The sequence below is a fragment of the Pundamilia nyererei genome, unplaced genomic scaffold (genome assembly GCF_000239375.1).
Source record: "Pundamilia nyererei isolate P.nyererei 1_Seehausen unplaced genomic scaffold, PunNye1.0 scaffold00036, whole genome shotgun sequence".
Classification (NCBI taxonomy): domain Eukaryota; kingdom Metazoa; phylum Chordata; class Actinopteri; order Cichliformes; family Cichlidae; genus Pundamilia; species Pundamilia nyererei.
The window spans coordinates 4,036,052-4,059,985 of NW_005187437.1; the positions used below are offsets into that span (position 1 = coordinate 4,036,052).

General features: G+C 40.9%; 1 protein-coding gene across 1 annotated transcript in view; it reads right to left on the minus strand.

The window, feature by feature from the left end:
- The window catches only part of rnf13 (ring finger protein 13), a 37,877-nt gene extending 16,086 nt beyond the window's left edge, over positions 1–21,791 (minus strand). Inside the window, exons 1-4 of the mRNA XM_005730348.1 lie at positions 21,562–21,791; positions 16,068–16,307; positions 15,844–15,924; positions 9,387–9,509 (exon numbers count right to left, since the gene is read on the minus strand). Of these exons, the coding sequence (XP_005730405.1) occupies positions 9,387–9,509; positions 15,844–15,924; positions 16,068–16,181 (318 nt within the window). The 5' untranslated portion in view covers positions 16,182–16,307; positions 21,562–21,791. The remainder of the gene's footprint in view (positions 1–9,386; positions 9,510–15,843; positions 15,925–16,067; positions 16,308–21,561) is intronic.
- Between the last annotated feature and the right edge of the window lie 2,143 nt (positions 21,792–23,934).

Genomic DNA, 23,934 nt, shown 5'->3' on the forward strand with positions numbered 1-23,934 from the left:
GTGTGTGTGTGTGTGTGTGTGTGTGTGTGTGTGTGTGTGTGTGTCGAGGTGACGACAGGAGGCAGAAAATAAGAAGCCTCTAGGAATAATAGAAAAACAGAAATTCGTAGTAAAAGTCAATGTGATGAGAAACAGAGATAAATGATGGTTTCTGTTCTTTTTCAAACGTCTGTGGAGGATCACGGTGATCATAACAGCAGGTATCCTCGTGCGATGATACTTAAGCATCAAATCAGTCCAAAAAACATCCAATTTGGTTAGAATGTAGGAAAAGTTGCAAACTTAAACAGAGAGAGGGCAAGTGTAGATTCTGAAGGGTATCGCTTCATTTTTTGTCGTCATGTGACGGCATGACTTGGCTCTAGAAACTTCTAGCTCTGGTCATTTTTTCCCCCGGTTCTGCTTTCCAAAACCTTCACATCATTTTCTTTTCTTGTACCAGCACACTTTGGATTCCAAACAAATCGTAGCGCGGCATGTTTTCTCTTCTCGGCACCCCGTGGTGCACATCGAACCAATTCTAAACTGGGCAGCAGTGCAGACGGTGAAGGTTTATTTGTAAAACTGACTAATTATGGCTTTTTAAAAAAAAAAAAAGGCTGATTAAACTCGACTTAAGAGGCTGCTGTTTTTGGAGCGCTGCGAGTGAACTTAACAAGATCCAGGAGGTTAAAATACAATGTGGCATACGAGCGCACAGTGAAGGCAGAAATTTGTACTAAAATGAATACAGATGTGAAACATGTACATGAACTGATGATGGATTCTAATATAATTAGATCAAAGACAAAGCAATATATTGAGCATTAGGGAATTAAGAACCGATTCTTGTAGAGAAGTGATTTCTAGTAGTTTAATTCCTTGGAATCTTTAGTCTTGTCTTTATAAATGAAATTTATAAAGGACAGGAGCACAATGGTAACGTGGAAACTGCATCCACGACAGAAACAGCTGCATTTTGTTGCTAACACAACTTTGAGTCTTTGCAAGTACCTGGACAAACAGCATGCTAACGCTAAACTAGCCAAAAACCCAGAGTGACGTTAGCTGACTGACTGCTAACCCCAGCCCAGCAGCCAGACGCTCCAGATACCTCCAACATGCACAAACATTTGACCCACAGCGTGTAATGAATTTGTACAAATGTAATGTCTTTTATATGATTCTTAGCGATGGTAGTGTTTCTGCGAGCAGAGCCGATGAGAACCCACTGAGAATCGATAAGGAATCGAATCAATAAGAGATATTCACAATGGAACCACCAAATTCTAATGAATTCCCATCTTTATTTCCCATCATTACTGAAGTTTTTATATTGGCCTTCATTATTTCTCTAATCTTTTCTAAAAGTAGACCTAATAAGATTCTGACCATAAGAAGATTCGACTGGTCCTTTTGTCCAACCAACTACCGTCCAAAAATGTCACTGAAAAATATCTCCAAGAGAGAAAAGCAACAAATCCTCGAAGCTGAGGACCTGAAACCAGCAAATGACTGGTATTTTCCTCTCATCAACACTGCTGAATAAATTAATAGATCGCCTAATTGTTTGAGTGTTTATCCAATCAATGATTGCAATCAAAACAAATGACGCAGATGAATGCAAATAAAGCTGAACAATTTAAATTTCCCTGCAAATGTCTTCTTTCTTCCGGACTCATCAGCTTTAAGAGTTTATTTGACCTTCAAGCAGGAAGGCTGAAGCCACCTGGAGGCCAACAGCGGCCGAATTCTGCTCTCGTATCGAGCTGCTTCCTGTGAATGAATCCGACTGTGTGAATGTGAGGGAAGGAAAAGAAACGCGTTTCCAGTCAACCGTAAAATGGTGGAAAAGGTATTTCAAAGTAGCTTGCTACTACAGGTCACTGCACCTTCGATTACTGCGGAAGAGAGAGAGAGAGTGTGTAAAAGCACACACACACTCTCTCTTCTAGCTCTCAGCTGACTGAAGGTGCACAAACACTGGCCAGAGCTGGACTTGACTTGTTTGGACACTAAGAGAGACACAGTACACCAAACTGTGCTGCCTTACAAAGCTATCAGGAATGTGTTCTGTTACATGCATGTCACAGAATACACAAAAAAATGAATTTAAAAAAAAAACTATTCATATTTTTTGCAGGATTCAAGAAAAGAAAATACAGCCAAGTATATACCGCTGTGCTGCAGTTACACCGGCCTTCTTTCTGCTCACATACTGGGATCTCTAACACTGTAGTGTGGAAAGAGACTGCTGATAGCATCACTAACTACTGCTGCATCGCCACTGCGTGTGCGTGTGAAGAGTTACTGCATCTTCACTCTTATCTATCTGCTGCCAGCACTGCATGCGGTCCTGCAGCAACAACACTGACTTGTCTTTCCTCTTATACTGAAGACCTGCTTTTTGCCTCTTTATCTATTTGACTTCCACTCTCGTGTCTCGTGCAGTCAACGACAGCGTGGAGCTTGTTCGGAGCCGCTAAATTTGCATGGAGCAGTCTTGACCTCAGCTCTGTGTAAATGAGTTTGAGCAGCACAGGACATCTTGTTCACATTTCTTGCCTTAAATGATTTTAAAAGCTGGACAATGCAAGTTTTTTTCAAATGTGAGCTTCCCATTACTGCAGCTCCAAATCAGGTCTTAACTGCCTTCTTCCTCTCTGCTCTTAACTGCCTCTCTCCCATTTTCTCCCCTCCTGCTCCTTGTTTTCTCCTCCCACCCATCCCTTCCCTACAAAACACCACATTTTTCATTTCCATCACTTTCTCTTCTCTAAATTTAACCTCCTCCTCTCCCCCCTCATTACCCTTGTTATATCACCCCAATGGCCAGCTTCTTCAGAAATGCCCAGCCCCTTTGCTGATATTTCCACTCTCATGCCTTTATTATACCTCCCTGCCCTCATCTCATTCAACTCCTCAGGTTTCCTTCATCTCACTCTCCCTCCCTCCCCTCGGGTTTTCAGAGGAATGCTGGGCAGAGCTGGGTTTTAGTTTCAAGGTCCAGACTAGCGTTTAGATAAAGAGTTCAATAAATCTGCAAACTGCAGGGTGGGGCCATGTTTTCGCTGATAACACATTACAGCTTTAATTTGTCAATCCAAGCCTGGGTTTGAAAGAGACTTTGTTTGAACTGAAGGTATTGAAGTGTGTTTGTCTGTAACTGCACGTATGTTTGGATGTTGTTGTTGTCGTTTTAAATAGCTGCTTGTATTAATACAGATATGTATAAATGTGTGTAGAGTTTTACCTGTAACTAGAAAGGTGGAAAAGGAGAACAAAGGTCAATGACTGAAACATGGAGCCAAATCAGCTCTCTAAATTAGTCCATTTGTGTGCAATTAAGTGCATTACAGTTCCTTTATATATGAATATAAATGGATCTGTGCCTAGATCTGCAGCTTAAGCAGCTTCCTGCCACAACAAACTGCAATGGATATAAAACAAGCTCCAAAAAACAAAAAAACCAGGACCCTCTCACACACACACGAGCTAGTCATACATCCAGTCAGCCAGTCATACCCTGTCATAAGACTGAGTGTGTGCAGGAAGCTAGATCATTGTTTGACTGAAGACTGTGTGTGTGTGTGTGTGTGTGTGTGTGTGTGTGTGTGTGTGTGTGTGTGTGTGTGTGTTGGGCTTGGGGGCTGTGAGGTCACTGCAACACAAACAGGCTGTGCACTGAAAAGTATTTACTGTAAGGCGGATGTGGGAAGCAAGGTTAGGAGGGGAATTACTAGCCACCAGAACCAGTGCTAACCAACTTTGACTGTGGCGTTGAAGGAAAAGTCAGGAACTGTGACTTTTCAATGTATTTATATTTGTACTCATATCCAGGAATACATGGACTGTATTATTCCACACACAGCCACACAGGGCTAAAGATCAGTCAGCAATCCCCTGGTAACCAAGTGGGAGGGTCTTTAAGGAGAGACTTCACCTGCTGGCAGATGGGTTGCTGTTACAAGGTGAGATTTGTCACATGGAGACTGGCACATGGATACAGTGTTGCATTAAAACCCTCCCTGTGACTGATGTAGTTTGTACAGAAGAGGCGGTATGGAAGTTGTGCCTATTGAAGGCAAACATTCTCCATTTATGTTTCCAAGTCATTGCAGCTCGATGGTTAGCTAGCAAGTGTTTTCAGAAAAGTTTGCCTCTTTAATATCTGTAATCAAACTACGGGCAGCCATGGCAACAATCAACCAAAGAAATCGCAAGGAGGTTCCCCAGTCCATCTTTACGACTGACTTTCACCTAATAACACACAGCAACCTTCAGCAAGTGTAAGAGCCATTTAATCGTTTGTTTCTATTGTTGTGCATTTGGACAGGAGGAAGCAGTTATCTTTCGAGTTACTGCAGTTATACAGGAAGAGGTTCATGCATTCAGTGAAGCGCAACAGTTTTTGACCGTTTTCTGCAGCAGGTATGCCGGCAGTGACAATCTGGAGTTGGGGTGCATAAGTCGAATGAGAGCTGTGTTATGACTGTTACAGAATTTAAAAAAAGACTAGCAGACACAAAGATGTTTGGACTTGCGTACAGATGTGGGGCACGCACCAGAAACTGCTTAGGTGATGTGACACCAACGTACCAGCTTATTGGAAAGTCGTTACAGAAACCACTCGCCAAACTGTTGGGGAATACACATCTTTCCCTAGAAACCAATCGTGGTACCGGGGGTCGCCCGTCAGCATCTTTAGGATGATGTGACTGTGCCTAAAGCGATGAAGTTTAACCGGTCACCCGTTTATCGCGCTTTTCCTTCACTGGATTTCTGCAGCAACATTTTGACTTGGTGAATAAGCACTTTGTAACTTCTCATCGACACAGATCACATAAAAACATCTGCTGAATTTACTCTGTACAACCAATTTCCACTCAAAATCAGTGTAAGCTTTTAATGTGACAGTGAACAGGAAGACAAATCCATTACAAATGTTTTTATTATAGGGATTAATAGAGTAAACATGCCAGAATTCAAGACAGTACTTCACTGTTGAGAGTTACAAGATTGTTAGACTCAACTTTGGCTTTGATTTTGAGTTTTCTATTCAGACTAATAAGAAAAAAAAAGTTTGCATTAGTTAAAAAAGTAACCATGTAAGAAATTTAAAAGTAGAATTACATGGATATGGGTTAAAACAAAAACATGCCCTGGGCACTCATTACATCTTCCTGAATCAGGATATGTTCAGAAGAAACCTTTAGTGCCAATTTCCTTTATTTCTTAAAAATACTCTTTAATGACTTTTGAGTTCATGAACAACAAACCAAAGTTACAATTAGTAAAGTAACAATGTGAGCCCTAATAATATGCCAGTTTTCTCCAACCATGCTCTTGAATCACATCAGTACAGGGTTACAGGCTATGTTTAACTAAACTCTGGTAGCAAGAGGCTTTTTAATGTTTGATGTGTAATCTTATCGCCTGGATTTTGCAGCTTCCTGACAGAACAAAGAGCTTTTGCACCAGACTGAATGGTTGACTTTGAGCGGTAAGTTTTCGAATGAATCATAGCACGACTTAGGTCAATGATTGGGAATTTTCCACCAGACAGAAAGCTGTCAGCTCTACCTGCCACAGTTGTTGCACAAACATTACCCAAAACCAGATAAGAGCGAAAACATTCACAGACTGGATCAGTAGGAACCGTTTAAACCAGAAAACAATCACACAGAGGGCAGCAGAGGGACTGACTGTGCAAAAGGACAGCTTATAGGAGTAAAAGAAGAGTCTGTATTACATAACTAGAATATTATATCGCAGCATATACAGACTTGTTGTGTGTGTGTGTTACTGAAGGGGAAAGGGGGGGGGGGGGATGGTCATTCAGCAAAGGATGAAATGGGGGGAAAAAGGAGGGGATGCTCATGGATGAGAGGGGGAGGAAAAGGGTATAGAGTTTCCTGTCCCGTTCCCTCTCCTCCTCCCAGAAAGGTCACCAATGAGGCGCTCCGCACCACCTCAAAGAATCCCAGTCCACAGGAAGTGCAAACCCTCACTCTCTGGAGATTTATTTACAAAAAAAGAAAGAAAGAAAAGGCCACGATGAGCAAGCATGCCTCTTAACATCCCTTCTCCAATCCTGCTTCCTCTCTCACACACACACACACACACACACACACACACACACACCACCGTGTGTGTGTGTGTGTGTGTGTGTAACGCTTGACGAAGGGTTAGGTGTTCGAGTGTCTGTTTTATTGGCATTACTGCCACAGGATCCATTACAACTCTGCGCTGTTGATCACTGGATGCTAATGGCTAGGTGTAATAGCTGCAGGAGGCTGCAGAAGGACAAAGAAATAGAGGGCAATAGGACGAAACTGCAGGCATGCAGGGGTGACACCCCTGCACCCCACACATGCAGACACACACCCCCACAGATGAGCGCCTGGTTTCAGTCAAGATGGAATCTATTATTCCTTTGTTTCCCTGCAGCTTCTGGAGGGAACTGAGCCCGGCTAAGAGGGAGGAAGGGTGGGAGGTTGTGTGTGTCTGTGTGTGTGTGTGTGTGTGATAGGGAGGGAGGGATGCAAGAAAGAGAAACAACTGGGAGGGTGATTGAGAGAGTGCTAAGGGGAGGGGGCAAGCCACAAGTCTGTGTGCGTCTCCAAGTGATGATGGTGTAGATGACCAATCATTAAGGTCGAAGTGAGACCTCACAGAAAGGGGGAAAGGAGATTGGAGAGGTGATAAAGAAAGAGAAGGAGACATAAAGACGACCTCCCCCGACACCCACACCCAGAGATTACTGACAAATGTCTGTTTACTCTCATAATTATCAAATTGGGCTTTATTAGTTTTCACTAGTTTTAGCCTTTATCTTTATGGTGTTGCTGTAAAGTTTAAAACTATTATAAATAGTAAGTATGTGGTTATAGCAACAAGAATCAGAACTCCTTTCCTCCATCCAGCCACAGCTTTCCTTATGAATATTTTTCATATATGTATATTTTTGTCCTTTTTATGGAACAGATGTCAACAAACATGATTACAACATGTGCATGAGTCAAATCATACGTGTTTTGGTGGCATACTCATTATTATTATGTTATCAGGGACACCAAGTACAGCAGCTTTAGTATTTGTACTCATCACTGGGGTTTTTTTTTTTTGTTTGTGATGCTGTTTGACATCACAAGCGTGGTGGGATGCACAGTTGGCAGCTAGGAAGGACAAGGGAAATTCTGGCTGAAAGTAAGATGGCAAGAATTAGTGAAGCTTTAACACAATAATAATTTCACTTTAATCAGAAGAAGCTGTGAAATATCAGCAGCTCCAAAAAAATTTTAAAAATTAATTATGACTAATGGCTGATGATTCAGTCTCTCAAGAAACACACACGGTTAAAAAAAACATAATTAATTTAAAAATCTCAGCTGCTCCATAGGAGGGTCACAGAGGGTTAAATGGCAGCTTATGATGGAGCAGAATATGTGCATTGTGTATATATCGTGTGTGTGTGTCTGACACACAACTATGTGGAGTCTGGTTACAATCCAGCTCAGGAAACACCTCACTGCCCTGTCTGTCAACATGTTTCTGTGTGTGTGTGTGTGTGTGTGTGTGTAGCAGTAAGACCTTATAAGGCTACATGGCTGATGGCTGCTCAACAGTTTCAATAGCAGGCGAGAAAAAGTGAGAGAGATGGCAAATGAAAATAAAACGAGTTTTAAAAAGGGGGGGGAGGGGGGAGAAAACAGGAAATGTGAGACTGAATGAATAAAAAGGCACAACCCAGACGGTATAAGGCAGAGCGGGGAGGGTGAGGAGGGGGGAATGGAAAAGGTAACAGTACAAGAAAAAAAGAAAATGAGACAGATAAATGGAACAAGAGGCCAAGAGGCTGCATGCCTTCCTCTCCTTTAGCCCATTACTCATCTTAATGCTGCATCTCTTTTCTCTCCTCTCTGCTACTCCAAATCTGTGAGCAACAGGCAGTGTGAGGCATATCAGAGTTAACACTTAAAAACTTAATTTGGGCACAGATCATCCAAAATAGTCAGGTCAGGGTGCCCCATCAATAGTAAAATGCCAAATTATTCTAATGACTACTCTTGGCTATTCTAATGTCAAGGTTGATGTTTTTTTTATTCAGAGAGGAACCGTAAAGTTTTTGGCAGAGATTCAGGATAGATGCTGTTCCTGACGAACGTCTTTATGAAAACTCATATAGCAAAAATGTGTCCTCAAGACCTCTGGGGAAAAAAAGGGCACATAATGTTTGTGATTTGTATTTGGCTCTCATCTTACAGATGGATTGTATGTGGGAGGGAATAAAGTCTGGTGAATACTTTTCCACATCTGCACAAATCAATAAAATGTGTTCGAAACCTGAGCTATTTAAAAGCAGCTTAAACCCAGAGTCACTGTAAGCCACTCTTCCCCCTGACAGTCACCCAAACAGTCAATGAGGACAGAGGGACTTTTGATTGGTCGGTTGGTCACAGGACGAACAGTGACCTCACTGATGGACACTCAAGCCAGTCAGTCGCAGAGCGATGTTATCAGCAGCTCCTAGTTACACATGACAGGAAACCCCAAATGTGGGTTTTTAAAAAGCTAAAAGATGACATAGAGCCCCCTCAAACCAATTTGAGCTTAAAAACAATAAATTATCCCAAAGCTGGCCACACGAAAAAGCCTGTCGGATGCTCGGTGCAGCGATATGAAGCTTAATCACATTCTCTTTAACCCCAGAAATGTATTTAATCGACTCGTAGTCTAATCCATTGAATTAGCAGCTACTAGTCAACTAGAAAACTCCAGGGGGGCAGCTTTATTACATAGATTAGTCTGGATTTATCCGAGTTTAGAAGCTCCCTCTCCTCTTTAAACTGACAGGTCAGGATTACAACATGATTGACATTACTCTAACTCTGCATTCGAGGGAAACAACTATGCCAACACACTTGACTTGACTGATGAGGATCGGCTCTCAGGCCTCTTTTGGGAAACTCATTTGGGAACCAACATTTTTCAACTCCACACATCAGGTATCACAAACAAAGCTGCAGGAGGAAAAGAAAGAGGCAGGAAACTGTGTTTAGGGAAATGGCCTCTTCCTGTTTTTCTGCCCCGATGAGCTGATCTAGGAGTTTTGGTAAGAATCCACTCAGAAACACCACCTGCTGACACGAATGCGCTGTGAAGCACACAGTGGCAGGGCCCTGACCAGTCTACAGCTGCTGAAATAGCGTGCGTTTTCTGTTGCTCTCAGTGCTTTAAATGAGCATTCACACAGGAAGCAGTCAAAATCATTCAGTGCAATTAGAATATCACAGGATCTGCTCGGGTATGCACCTTAACAACAGGACTAGAGATGTTCAGACAAGGACTCAAACACAATAACTGGGGTAATATACTGTGTGTGATCGTTGGTGTGAATATGGTACCTTGATGTCAAAGTTGCATTCAAACCGCTTGATGAGGACGATGAAGTTGCCCGTCAAGTTTTCCTTTGGCGGGGGTTCGATGGGCTCGCAGGCATTTTCTGGTCGAGCGCCAATCAGGAAGCCCTGTGGGGATATTATGAAGGGGTAATGTGACTTCCATCCAAATTGATCTTTATTTGGTTCACTTATATCACAAGTTAGACAAGAATTAGATCACGTTTTCAAACTTCAAACATATCTGAGGTGCCTTTTTTCAGTCCTTTCCAAGATTTACATTGTAGGCGAGATTTCTGGGATCTGCGTGTGCCTGTGTGTGGTTAACATGCGTCAACAACAGAGTTTCGTTCCTTAATCTAAAGCTTTAAACCTTTGTCCTCCTAGATAAGCAGCATCCATCAAGAAAGCTGGAGAAAATAAATTGCTGGTTTGCAACCCCTACATGCACCATATTCATGTGACATTGTGATGCATGTATAATGAATGCAGAACTTTCCACTGGAATGAAGACACATACATATTACAGTTAGCTACATATCAAGGATGCTGTTGTTCTCAGACCGTCTCAAAAATCTGATCCTCTTTCTTCTTCTCTGCTGCTGCTGCTTCCTGCCTTAGTGACATAGCCAACAACAGCTTTGAAGTGACGAACGAGAAGAAGATAGTGAGAAGAAAGAGAAAGCCTGGGAGTGATAAAAGATGTACAAAAGCACAGACAGCAAAAGATAGAAAAGATAGCTGCGGACAAAATAGGAAAAAACCAGAAAAAAAATTGAATGGAGACAAAAATAGAAGTGACTAAGCAAAGAACCAGATGAGATGCACGGAGAAGAAATCAACACGAGGAGAGCTATTTCAAAAACCTCTGCCGCTTTAATGGAAGTGTAACTAACACCAGTGTGTGTGTGTGTGTGTGTGTGTGTGTGTGTGTGTGTGTGTGTGTGTGTGTGTGTGTGTGTGTGTGTGTGTGTCTAAGGCAGGGTGGTAGACAGGAAGTGTGAGCTGCTGTGGGACTTTGGGACTCTGCCTTCACTTCCATCGCTCTGTGTTTCTCTCTCTCACATATACAAAGCCAGCCCAGTATATCAAAGAGAGTCAGCACTTTCTACCACACACATAAGGCCAGTTTCAACCAGCAGGAAACTGATATTCTTTGTGCGCATCTTGCCAGCTGCCACACCTCTGTGCCTCCAGAACACCGGCTGAACTCAACACGGGAAATGCCAACAAATCAGCTGGAAGTTAACGACAGCACGGAAGAGAAAGATGCTGACTAAAGGCAGTGTCTGGTTTTAGTTTAACATTAACGGGAAGATCAAATTCAAAGACCAGGGAGCTCTCTGATATATCACAGACCGGAGGAACGTGAGGAATCACCCGCTTCCCACATTGTCGTCACCTCTGGGTGCCTCCAGCGCAGCCCAGCCTTGCTGTTAAATGACATCACTGTGCTACTGCCTCACATTCCTCCTGACTCCTGAAACCAGTGGCAAGAGCGCCCTCTGTTGTACATAAAAAGCAATTTAAAAAAGACCCCCAAAACATCTGCAAGTACTGCAGAATGCAGAGACAGGAGCCGGGGAGGAAACAGGAAATACCTGGGGGTGGATCCTGAAAATACAAACCGAGATGGCACAAATGTTCAGCTTGTGCAACAAGACCGCACTTAACCAGTAGACGATATCACCTTAAAGTCTAACTAAATCAACATCTAGGCATTTTTTTTAAAAATAATAATAATAAAGACAGTGCACCTCAGCTGTGATGCTTCCAGAGATGTGAAAAAAGGGTAAACACATTATAGATAAAAGAAATTTTAAAAGTAACTCTTAAAAAGCACTAATTTATTCCGTAACAGTTTTTTTTTAGCTCATCATAGCAAGAAAACCACATGTGGAAGAAGCACCATCTGAGGAAAACTCATTTAACATGATTATGATGGAAAGAATGCAGTGGTTCAAATATTCTTACAAGCACTTTTGCACAACTAACCAGCTGCGAATGTCACAAAGAACACAAAGAAGAGGTGGGACTGCAGAGCTGCTGCGGTAGTAGCAATTAACCCAGCAAAGCATTTTCTTTAAATCTCGCTTCAAATAAAGGCTAATAATTAATAAAACCTGTTAGTGGAGTAGCGCTCTCCAAAATAAAACTGATAATTACATTTAAAGAGAGTCAGCGTTAAATAGGATCAGAAAACGATTTAATTTCTTCTCCTACTGACTAGAGTACAAACAACTGCAGAGAGTGCTAACAGAGTGCCTAAGTGCCAACAAACTGTGGGACTTTGTGTTGTTGCAGAATTCAAGAGCCAAGCCAACTCTTTCAAATGATTGCACAGTGATTACACTTAATCCCGTCAGTGTAAATCTCACCACAGGGCTTGTTTGCAGCTTTGCTCGGGGTTGAGAGAGATAGAAACAAAGCAATTAATAACTCGCTCGACCGAGGCTTTCTGTAAGCAGATTAAAACCTGTGTGATTCCACTCTCAGATATGATGATTATTATTAGTTCACCTGCATAAAGCACTTCAAAACCCGACCTCATGCATGGCCAGCGAGCTTGTCATGCTGTCTGAGTGAGAGCTTGCTTTTATTCAGACAGACACTGACTTCACCCTGTTTAGTGTTACATTTTGGTTTTGGGACAATCTTACTGAAACTTATTGCACTCATCCTGTACAGAAATAACGCTGACGCAGTGCAGCTGCAGTGTACATATGTTTAAAAAAAAAAAAGTGGTATGTTTCTGGGTCACATTTTACTGAGGAAATGTGTATGTCCCAGAATTAGACAGAACAGAAGAGATTCTGGGTTCATTAACTTCTTGAGATCTTGTTGGGATCACATCTGAGGAGGCAGAGAAATGGGTAAAATAGTAAAATAACCCTATTTCCATATCATTGTATATTCAGTACCAGGCTGTATTTTGAGCTATGAGCGCACTCGTTGTCAAACGCAGTGGTCTGACTGGTCAGATCCATTTATGGCCTGGTTAGGCAATAGGCACAAAGTTACTCATCACATACAGAAAGAGTATAAAGCTTGATTAAGTCATCCAGACACAAACAATAATTAGAACTATCTGGTGCAACCCATGTGCTGTAAGGCTCAGGTCTGAATCTGACCTGAGATCATTCCCTGGTCGTCCTCTCGGCTTTCCTGCCTTCTCTCTACTGTGGTTTAACAAACAAACTGAGCTATAGTACAGTAATCACAGCTATGTGCTACATGTACTACAGTAATGATATATTGCGCTGTATTTGTAGTTTTAAAAAAAAATCTAAACAAATACCGATAAGTTTTTTTTAGGTTTTTGACTTTTTTTTTTTTCCAATTAGTCTTTGAATGCAGCATTAGATCCATTTAAATAATAGAAAGCAGTTTATTTTTAAACGGGTGCCTGAGGATCATTTAGCAACAACAATGCCAGGCGTAGCTGTAGTCGGTCACCATCTGCTGCTGCATGAGCCAAACCGCGGACTTTCCAGAGTAAACTTTAGCGAGGTGAAACTGTGACTACTGACCAGGCTCGGATTGGGGAAATGAAAGTGGGTGAAAAAAATAAATAAAATGAAAAAAAGGAATGAAAACAAAACATCTGAAACTGCGGTGGTATGCAAATAACTCAACTGCATAAAGGAAAAAGGGGGGAGGAGGGGGGGCAGTTATTTCAAGTTGGATTTATTGTTGTCTTAAAAAATAAATAAATAAATAGGAGGTCGCAGTACCCAGATGATTCCTTCCAGAATCACCTGCAGAGCTGATAAAGACTAAAACTTTCCATGATGGTGAACTTTGTATAATACTTCACTTCACATCACATGAAGGTGCCAAATGGTATTGTAATTGCTCGTGTCGGCAATAATATCACAACTAATCGTAAGCTGCTGCCAACCAGTCACCTTGCACTTCTAATCCAGGTCTGACCAGACGTGAACGTTGATCTCTCAGATATAAAATGTCATCACCAAAGACCGGACAGAATCAAATCTCAACATCCAGCTGCAATTTCCAAACGCCTTCGGGCACTTTCTGTTGTCACAGGACATTAAAAAAGAGGAAATATAGAATCTTCAATCAATTGTGTCAAAACCCGAGGAAAAAAAAAAAAAAAGAAGAAGTTTGTCGAGCTTCCTGTTCCTCGAAGTAATTCTTTCATTTCCATTTCTGCTGTTGCAAAGTTCTCCCAAAGATTTAAAACCAAAATTGTTTCAGTGGGTGTTCTTCTATACAATGTCTGCCATCATTTTAACCAATCAGACAGTGGAGTGTTTACACATTCCAGGAGGAGACAAAGCTCTTGGCGGATGCATCAGCAAGGTACCCGGTGTAAAATTCTTTAATCTGTGAAAACTTTGTCAAATTCACTTAAAAATTTGAGTTTTGCTAACAAAACAAAACATGTTTCATTGTGTCAGAATGAACTTAAACTTGAAATCTAACCAGTGTAATCAATATAACCAAATTTCAAAAAATTCCCTCAGAGTGATCCCGATGTATAATATTCACTGGTATGGGACGGATGGAGAATCAGACAACATAAACCTCTGCCGACGACTGTCTACAGCACAAAAGGCATAAAAACAACTTAAAATCACCAAGTAAAAAAGTATTTGTGCAAAACATGTATACATTTACCTTTGAATGTATACATGTGCTCTGCTCTTGCTCTTGACGAAGGCGGTCGCACTTTTCTCCTCTCCTCCTCCTCTCCCTTAGCTTCCCTGCTTAGCCTCTAATGTCCTTGTCTAGTCTCGTGTTTTTTGTATTACTTTCCCTGGAACACTCTCTCACAGTCTGTTCTCTAAAACCTAAAAGACAATTATGGATTTGATCAACTGGTCTCTGAATGCAATTGACACCCCTTCTCAACGAGAAGTCTGGGCTCAGGTGAGCCTGACTGCTGAAGATATCTACCTATTCGGAACCATGATAACAGGGTTCTTGCTGATCGAGCTGGCTTGGCCCTGGCTTATCGAAGAATTAAGGAAGCGGAACCGGCTGTTCAAACCCCTCAATAAAGTTTTATTGAATTGAATTATTGAATGAAATGTTTTGACTACACTAGCATTAAAAGGAAAAATCAAACCTTCACCAGTTTCTGCATCCTCAAATCTCACAGAACTTTTCTGTCGTGCTGCACATTAACCCCACCTCTATGTCACCCTGCACGGTGGGTACAGCCATGTTTGCAGTAGCTTTGCATCGAGACTGTAAACAGCCCACGCTGTGCAAGTGGAAACAGCGAAGGCTCTGTTTGAAGCCTCGTCCAGCCCCAAGGGGGAATCCTCTGGAAACAAGCTTCTGTTGCCTTGTGATGCCAAAGGTTTTTATTGGCATTGCAGAGGAGCAAGAGTCTTACGGTCTAACAAGTTCTTAACAAACACTGCAAGTAACGGCAGTATGCATTCAGAAGGAACTTTGGAGGGGACACTGCAGTCTACGACCCCTTTGCAAGAATTTTAATAAGTAATAATTTCCAGTTGCTTAATACAGGTCAGGCTTGTATATAAATGGCTCTAACAGTTTTACACCAAACACCAAGTGCAAAGGTGCACTGTATGCGTGTTAAAAGGAAGGATGTGGTGGTAAAAGAAAGCCAAATTACAAACACGTAGCTGTATGCCTCGCCCAACTAGCCAAGTTCATATTCAAGTTGTTGCAATCCTACAAGAATCATTTCATGTTATGGTGCTCTTAAATTCAGATAAGTGTGATCAATACATACGACTGAGTAGAGATCATTTAACTCGGGCATTAAACAGAAAATACGAAACAAGGCACAAAGCATGTCAATATCAGCTTGGTCTGGTGTGAAAAGCCTTTGTACGATAACAACAAGCGAGCTCTTCACTGTGGGAAGCACCACAATAACCCGCTTAGGCAGCAGACATGAATCACCCCTTCTGTCTGTGAGCTTTGTAGGAGAACCACTGAGAGGACTGCTGGTTGCACAGTGTCATACAGAAGCCTCACAACAACACTAAGCAACAATGGTTAACAGCACCTTCACCACATATAATTAAATCTTAACAGCCCTTCATTTGAGCCCATCTGGGGTGTGATCTGTACGTCTCTGTAGCAGAGTTGCACGTTTTACAAAAATCAGCCTTTCATGTTGGCAACTATTTTGTTTTCTATTGATATTTCCACTGTTTTCATAAACATAGTCATGTTAATGCAATTTTAGAAGCATTAAAGATTAAACGCATTTAAAAGGTTTTTTCTGTCACATGCATCAACCCGTTTTGTACAACCAGGTTTTGTTCTGACTGCACATGTAACGATCTTTACTTTGCTCAGATTTCAGGACATGTAAAATAGTTTTCCTCGAGTTTGGGAACTTTGCATCTTAGCTGTTTAAACTTTAATCCAATGGAGCTGTAAAGTGAAAAATTCCCAGCAAACATCTAAGCCAGAAGTCATAAAAACAAACCTGCTGCGTCTTTGCACTCACCTTAAGTCCATCGCTGGGGAGCCGGTAGCCAAACCTTGCGGGCAAATCATCAAAGGTGTCCGTTTTGTTGTCAAATGAGAACTGAAAGAAAGGAAAACTAATTCACCAGCAGCGCAAGACACTTATGAAAACATAAAGAGGCAGGTTTAGTTTCTTAATCTAATGGTTTTCCTTTAAGAAGCATAACTGGTCTTCTAAATACGTTTGTGTAAAGGATTACTTACAGCAGTGATGTCGGCCTCCACGGGCAGCAGGTTGAGGAAGGCGAAGAGCTGAACGGTGAAGATGGTGTAAATCTGTGTGGCCGACAGCATCAGCATTCCCAGGGACAGCAGCATCTTGGCATCACTTTGCAACCCCCAGCTGCTAAGCCACTCACTTATAACAACACGAAGCAGGCACACAAATGACCACGCACGCTGGCCTGTAGCTGGACCCCGAAACGCCAACTGTTGTGGTCACACCTGGAAACGACATTGGTGTACACTTAGACCCATTTTAAAAGCCTAAACACCAACAGCTTCATAGCAAATTTCAGAAAAATGGCAAATTTGCCAGGAATAACTCGGAAAATGGCATTTTTTTGTCAAGGAAACTCAGCGCTTCACACATAAGGTTTACTGTCCACCATGCCAATATTAGATGACCTAATTAAATTATACTTTTTAAATGGACTTAGCAAAAACTATTTGTGATTTTAGCTCAGTATCACCACATTATCATAAGCACCCAGTCTTTAAAGAAACTTTGTGAATCGGGTCTACTCAGAAGTAAACAACACACTGATTTGAATGAGGTGATAGCCTTTGTATGAACTACAGCACAGTGGACTGATGTAAGAATATTGCTGGTTGATTATTATATCTCTCTGAATTTTACACCCTTCGCCCAAAACGACGAAATCTTCTATTAGGTGAACAGGAAGCTTTATAAGAGGCCTCTAGGTCTATAGAGGCCTATAGAACAAAAATATGGATCTGAAAATGCTTACAGCCAGAAGACAAAATAAATAAATAAAGCAGGGAATAAAGTTTATTCCAGGGTTTAGACAGTTCATAGAAACTAGACCCTCTTAATGTCCAAAGACCTTCTAGGAATCAGGTTGTTCTCTTAGAAGAGAACTGACAGATCAGCAGACAAGTCTTTAATATATGTTCACAAGTCAATCCTTTAATAACACTGAAAGCCAACAACTAAACCAGACGCTGCTTTCTTAACTTCAAAATGCTTTTTCCCCCCATAATTTAGTCCACAGCAGAGTTCAAAGTGGCCAAGTATCAGGTTTGTCAAACACATGAGCTACAGTGCCTGTCAGGTTTCATCCATCGACATATTAGACTGTTTGATGACGCTTTCTAATGCTTCGAGATTGCTGCAGCAATGCATAAGCATAATGTATAAGCCTCTGCCTGAGTGTAGCCTTACTCCATTTCTAGTACATCCGGTAAACACAAAGCATTCATTTTGAATCTGAGTGTAATTTTGTGTAATATCTGTTAATTTTGAAGAATCATACACTTAATGTTTTTGTCAAGGAAAAAAAGACAACTTATCAACTGTAGCACCTCCCCTGTGTCTCCTTTCATTGCTCTTATTAATAAACTTTACAGACAAGTGTGAGCAGGGTATAAATCCCAGGTTTAGTATCAGAAAATCTTTTTTTTTCTCTTTTGGATGCTGGGAGGGACCCTTATTGGGGGACAAACAAAGACAAAAAGCATGACTTTCAGGTTGCTGCTGGAGCAAATTTTCATTAGATTATCGCTGCAAGTCAATATTAGAATATCATGTTGTTTTCTTTTAGTGAGCTTCATCCCAAACATCAGAGCTAAAAGGGATCATGGTCGCAAAGTGGAGGGGAGCATGTGATTTGGTCAGGAGAAACTAAGAGCTGAAGGCCTTCCAAGCTTAGGTGTTATTGCCAAATTGGAAGAGCAGTTCATGAGGAGTTTCAAGTTTACTGTGAGCCTTTCAGAGAAAATGTTTTCTAATCAGATTAATACAGGAAGAGCGTGTGAGTCAGAAGGATGTGTATGCGATGTGAACTTTTGATCTTACGTGTATGCTTAAGATGTAACGCACTGACAGACTAATGCCACATGTCTAGTTTACCTAGATTACTGTAGTAGCGATGCTGGGTACAGATGGGCACTAACAGCTTTAGCAACACCAGTTCTCACTTATTATTAAGGTACTATATGTAAACTTGAGACTTGTAGCATTTTTGCCTCGAAGTAAACTTCTTTTAATCATTATAATCTGGAAATACAAAGTGAGTTTAATAATAATAATAATAATAATAATAATAATAATAATAATAATAATAATAATAATAACGTTCTCTTTTTCGTTTCCTAAAATTAGTGATTTAAATGTACATAGAAATATCTGCTTGTACAAATAACTGGCAAATCTTCTTTCAATCTGAGCTACAAACAAACTATTGTGGATTTAATCATGAATCACGCCCATCTTAGCCGTCCAATCTGCACAGTCACTTTAAATTGTTTACTTCTGAGCTCTGATCACATCTGTGTGAAACAAAAGTGCTGTTATGCAACTTTCCCTACTGTCCTGCTAATGCTGCTGCCGTTTCCCACAAAACAAGGTTTTACTGAGCACCTCAAGTACAGCATGTTGCTTTGTGAGGGCAGAGCCTGATGCCCTCAGCCAAGTCAAACAATCTCAAAACAGAAGTACTTTTAATCAGAGAGATCTGAAACTTTAGGTACTTTCTCTATGGCTTCGCCTTTACTTAAGTAACTGTTTCCAGCCAATCAGGACTCATTACGAGTTTGTCTTGTTCTCTTTTAGAGAGCTAGACAGACAGATATAATATGAGATGTTTTCTTTAAAGACAATTTCAAATAATGAGGTTAGCATAAGTAAAGTAATCCCCGTGAGGCGCAAGCTCTGAATACTCAAAGCCTACATGAAAACAGAGTTTAAGATGACTTGCAGAGCTCCTCTAGTGGAGTCCATGAAATGTGTATATAGAGCTAGAAAGAGGCATAATAAATCCCCTTTACTATGCAAGTCTTGAAAAGAATAGATTCTTTTGTTCACACAAAAAAGCAAAAAACTATTTAAAATTTTACATTAATTAAAAATTCAGTTTCTTCTATCCACTTAATATTAAATCAGGAATGTACCTGTACTTACATAGCATCTTTCTACCCAGCTGAGGACCTAAAGAGGTTTCTACTACAATTGTCATTCACCCAATCACACACACATTCATACACCACTTACATCTATGCCTAAGAGCTTTCTAACATTCACATACGCTCCAGTGGATGCAACATGAGATTCAGCATCTCGACCAAGGTTACTTCAGCATGTGGACTGAAGAAGTCAGGGATCGATCCACTGACTTTCATTCGGTAGATATTCTGCTCTGCCACCCAGGACCAGTGGGTCCACCAGTGAGCCCACTTTACAAGCAGGGCTGTGCGATATGACCAAAATCTCATATCCCGATATAAGAATTCTATCGTCCGATAACGATATAAATCACAAAAATGTAACATTTTCTGTAAATTCTGTGAATCTCGGGCAGCTCGACTTGCGGGAAGTGTTTCCAGCTGCGCGTCATGTAGCTGGAGTCGAGTGTTTTAACCGATGCATGAAACTATACATTTTTACGCATAAGTTTTAACGGCCGCCGTGTTAGAAAGCCTGTTCTAACGTTTGAGTCTAAGGTTTATTTTTTAGCACCTGGCGTCTCTTTTTTACTTCTCATCCGTAAATAATCTGCTCTTTCAAGTGATTCAGTTTATTTTGAAAAGTCTCAACAGGATCTTGAGCTTTATTGTGAAAGGTTTACGTGAAACATAAACAAGCGGACACGCGATGGTGTTACCGTTGTTGTTGCTAAACACATAGAAACAAGCGCTTGTCTGTCTGTAGTGTGGTTATATTAAATATAAGGGAAAGAGAGAACTTTAAGAAATTAATATAGCCACTACAGTGACCATCAAAACGATGAAAAAAAATATTGCCATAGCTTAAAATTAAACGATAGACTTTTTTATATCGTCATCCGATATATATCGTTTTATCGAACAGCCCTATTTACAAGCACTCTTTAAGTAACTTAACTCTGTTAACATTTGTGAAGAGAAGACTAGTTTACGTTGTGTCACGGTAGCACAAAGCATTCACATGGTACTGCTGTCTACACACAGAAAAATCAGCTCTGCAGCAGTTTACCATGTGTACTTCACACTATCATAACCCCTCAACCACATTGGGCTAGAGAAGAAATTCAAATGGTTCCTGAATGATGAGAATTACTTTTTCATTTTACAGCCAAACTTACAAAATAACTCCAGGCAGCATGTGTGATACTTGGGTGTTAAAGGATTAACAAGGAATGCAACTAAAGACTGAGCTAAGAGCTGGGGTTACAAGAGCTGCCAGAATCCGCTTCCATCATTCTGTCTGACTGACAACCATCCCATGAGAAACCTCCACAAACTGAGCTCTCACACGAACCTAACACAGGTGACAAAGGTGAAGCCATGGAGTTGAGAGTTGGGAATCCGCACCAACATGCCAACAGTGAAGAGATGGCAATCAAGGTTGAATGTGTGAAGACCAAACACACCCACAGCTGCACACTGAAGTCAAATCCTACTTCCGTCACCTGTATTAGGTATAACTGAGAGCATGGTTTGTGGAGGATATTCTATCAATAAAGTGGTGTGATGCAGAGAGATACTAAGCCTCATAACTTAGAAGAAAAGTCGCTTAAATCCACTCCAAGAATTTCATCCATCAAGATGAAATAAAAATATGACATGATATTTTTGCTGTCATCACACTGTGCCCTGGTCCTGGGTCTAGTCCTGGATCTCTGAGGACTCCACCCAACACGATGTGTTTTAAAATTAGCCATTACACCTAATGAATTCACAAGGTAAATAATTTTATGCATTATTATTTAATGATCCATGACATACAGACTTAAAGCCGCCTATCTCAGTGATGCATAGAAAAGATGAGCTATGGCGGTACATACAGTACAACATAAACTTGTAACCCAACACTAAGGTTTATTTGCACAACGTGATAGAGCTATCGATTAATCCAAAGAAAAAAATGTTCAAACATGCTTTCTTACCAGTCTGCATTCTCAACGACAACAGCTGCTTACAACTATTAGATCCAAATCCAACAAATTATTAGCAAGTAAGGTGAAAACTGTGGCAGCATAGCCAGAAAAAAAAAGACTAAACCGGAGTAAAATAGTAGTTTTCTTTCTTAATAACTAAAAAAAGCTCAAAGGGGAAGTGAAAGCAACATCGCGGGTACCTGCACATGATGACTAAACATCAAATGACAGCAGCATTTTACGGAAAAACCTCGTGCAATGACGGCAAGGTGGACATATTTAATTATTAGTGTGCCTGACATCAGTGACATGAGGGGAAACACTCCCCAATTTTTTCAGCGACACATCAGAAAACAGTTTAACCAACCCCCAGGGAATAATTATACCCTTTACACACAAGACAGTTCCTCCCACGATAATGACAGCGGTAATGTCAAGCACTTTAAAATAGAAACGCTTTTTGCGGATGTAGCTGTGCACATAAATAAATCAGGGAGGACACCCTAAAAGGTGTGCAGCTAGCTACAAAAACAGAGCGTCCCTCTACAATGCTTAGCATTAGGTTAGCATGGGTGGCTAGTCCGCTTCTCCCGGGTGTTTACCTTTATTTCTGCTTGCGCGTTTATCTCGTCCAGGAACTGAGCTGCTGACAGCGACATAGCTTTCCTCTACTGTAAGCTGTGTAAAGATACATATGCAAGTTCAAGGTTTTGATATACTACATTCCGTTAGAGCGGAGGGTTAAAAAACCCGACCGTAAACAGTTTAATCCCTCAGCTAGCTTCTTCTTTCAAGCGATAGCGCACACTTCCGCTACTCTACTTCCAGCTTCTGATTGGATAAAGCACCTGTCAATCGTCAGTTTTTCCGGAAGTGACTCAAGACGTAAACAGATCCACGTGACGGTACAATCATTTGCCGTTAACAGCCTTGTTCGGATGAGGGGGGCTTGCCAGGCTACATTTAGAGTTGCACTGCAGTGGCTTCAGAGATTTTAGAAGATTTCCTGCTAACAGAAGTCAAAATTGGAAGAAACCATATATTTTAAACCGGGGAAACAAACGGTTCTTCTTATCGCCACAGAAGTTAGCATCCGCCCCTCAGAATACAATGGACTCACTTTTAAAACTCTAGCACCCTCTAAAGAAAATGGGGTGCATCTTTTCTTTTTTCAATTGGTTGTAGTTTTTATCTATTTGTACGTTTTTATACACATGCCAGAAAATAGTTGTGAAATAGAAAATAGTTGTCACTAAAAGTAAAGTACTGTATACATCACTGACTAAAACAATAAACGATTTATAATGAGAAATGCCACTTTAAGTAATATTTTCTATTTACCTTATCTCGCTTCTGATAAACCACAGCTACAACACATGACATATTAATTACACCATCTCATTAGACTGATCATCAACGAGGGCAAGCACCTCTAGTAAAGCAGATGTTTTGGCTGTTTTCTCATCCAGATAACACAATGCCAAAGAAGAACAGTGATCTGAAAGAAACAATTGCTGCTGCCCATCAGCTTAGAAAGGATTTATAAAGGTATTTCCAAACAATTTGAAGGCAATCATTCCTGTCTGAGAAGCTCATTAATTGGGCTAATTGGGCTTTAGGATGGTTACAGAGATCAAAAAAATATTAGACACAGATGTCAAAACAGAGGCACAGAAATATGCTTTTACCTTAACCTAATATTGGGGGCAAAGCGTTTACTACATGTTCACAACTTTGTTTTATGTGGCCAAACTTCGTCACTCTTCATACCATGATGGAAGATTGCTGGGGACGCAATGACAGGACACAGGTGAATGATTCAACAGGTTTAAATGATCAGTTTCAAGAGAATAATCAAAGGTGGTTTTCCAAAGACCAGGACTTCACTCAGGTAAGTATTCTGCATCTTTTCTGGAGTGTTGTAGTTCCAGAGTGAACAGGTGAGTCTCCAATTGAGACTGAGAGAGAGTGGGTCACGCAGATATTCAGGAAAGTTTCTAAACAGGCAGGAAGGAGGAAGAAAACAAGCAAGTAAGTCCCAAGATCAAGGTCAGCAAGTTGACAGGTAAGTGTTTTAAAGTAGAACGTGGCCCTGAGGTATACTGCCACATGGAGCAGAACAACAGTCTTCCAATAAGTGCAGAGGGCAGTAAGTGGAGATGGGACCACACCCTAGTCCTGGAAAAGTCACAACACACACACACACACAGAGAAAGAGAGAGAGAGAGAGGTAGAGACGAGTAGAATATAAAGAGTTGTAAAAAAGAAAGACAGTGGTTCTGCACCTAGAGGGAGGAGGGCACCATGACTCCAAATTGTAATTACCTAGATCTTAAACTGCTCTTTCATTTTCTACACCTATTTGCCTTTCCAAACCTACAGTTATGTTATTGTTTCCTTTCTGCCTCAAGCTAAGCCCAACCATAAAGGACAGGTTAGAGTCATGTGTTGATAGATGCACTGAAGGAGCCATGCCTGTTTCAGTTTTTTATCTTAGTGAATCTTCAGGGTAAGTGATGGGGCACATTACTCAAAGAAGTTCTGCTACCAGCATCTTTACAGGTGGCATATTCTCCCATAAAATCCATTGTGCAATTAATTGTTAAATAGAGGTTAATCTGTTTATTGACAGGAATAGAATCACATGAAGTCAGTATATTAGTAAATGGCTCCATAATGTAGTGGTTCACACAGTTGGCTAACAAGCAAAAGATCTCCAGTTAGTGCACAAATACCTTTGGGGATGCAAAATGAATGGCATCCAGTGTGTAGTTATGCTAAATCAAAAATGGAGCTCCCTGCTGACCCTTTGAAAATGTTAATGACTAAATAACAAAGCCTGTTTCAAGTTTGTGTTACGCGTTTTAATTTTGTTTTATAACCAGGATAATAAAAAATGATGCCCTCTTCCATGTGCCAATTATGTGCCTTTGTCTAAAGCAACAATAGGACAGGCAACGTGTGTGCATCATTTA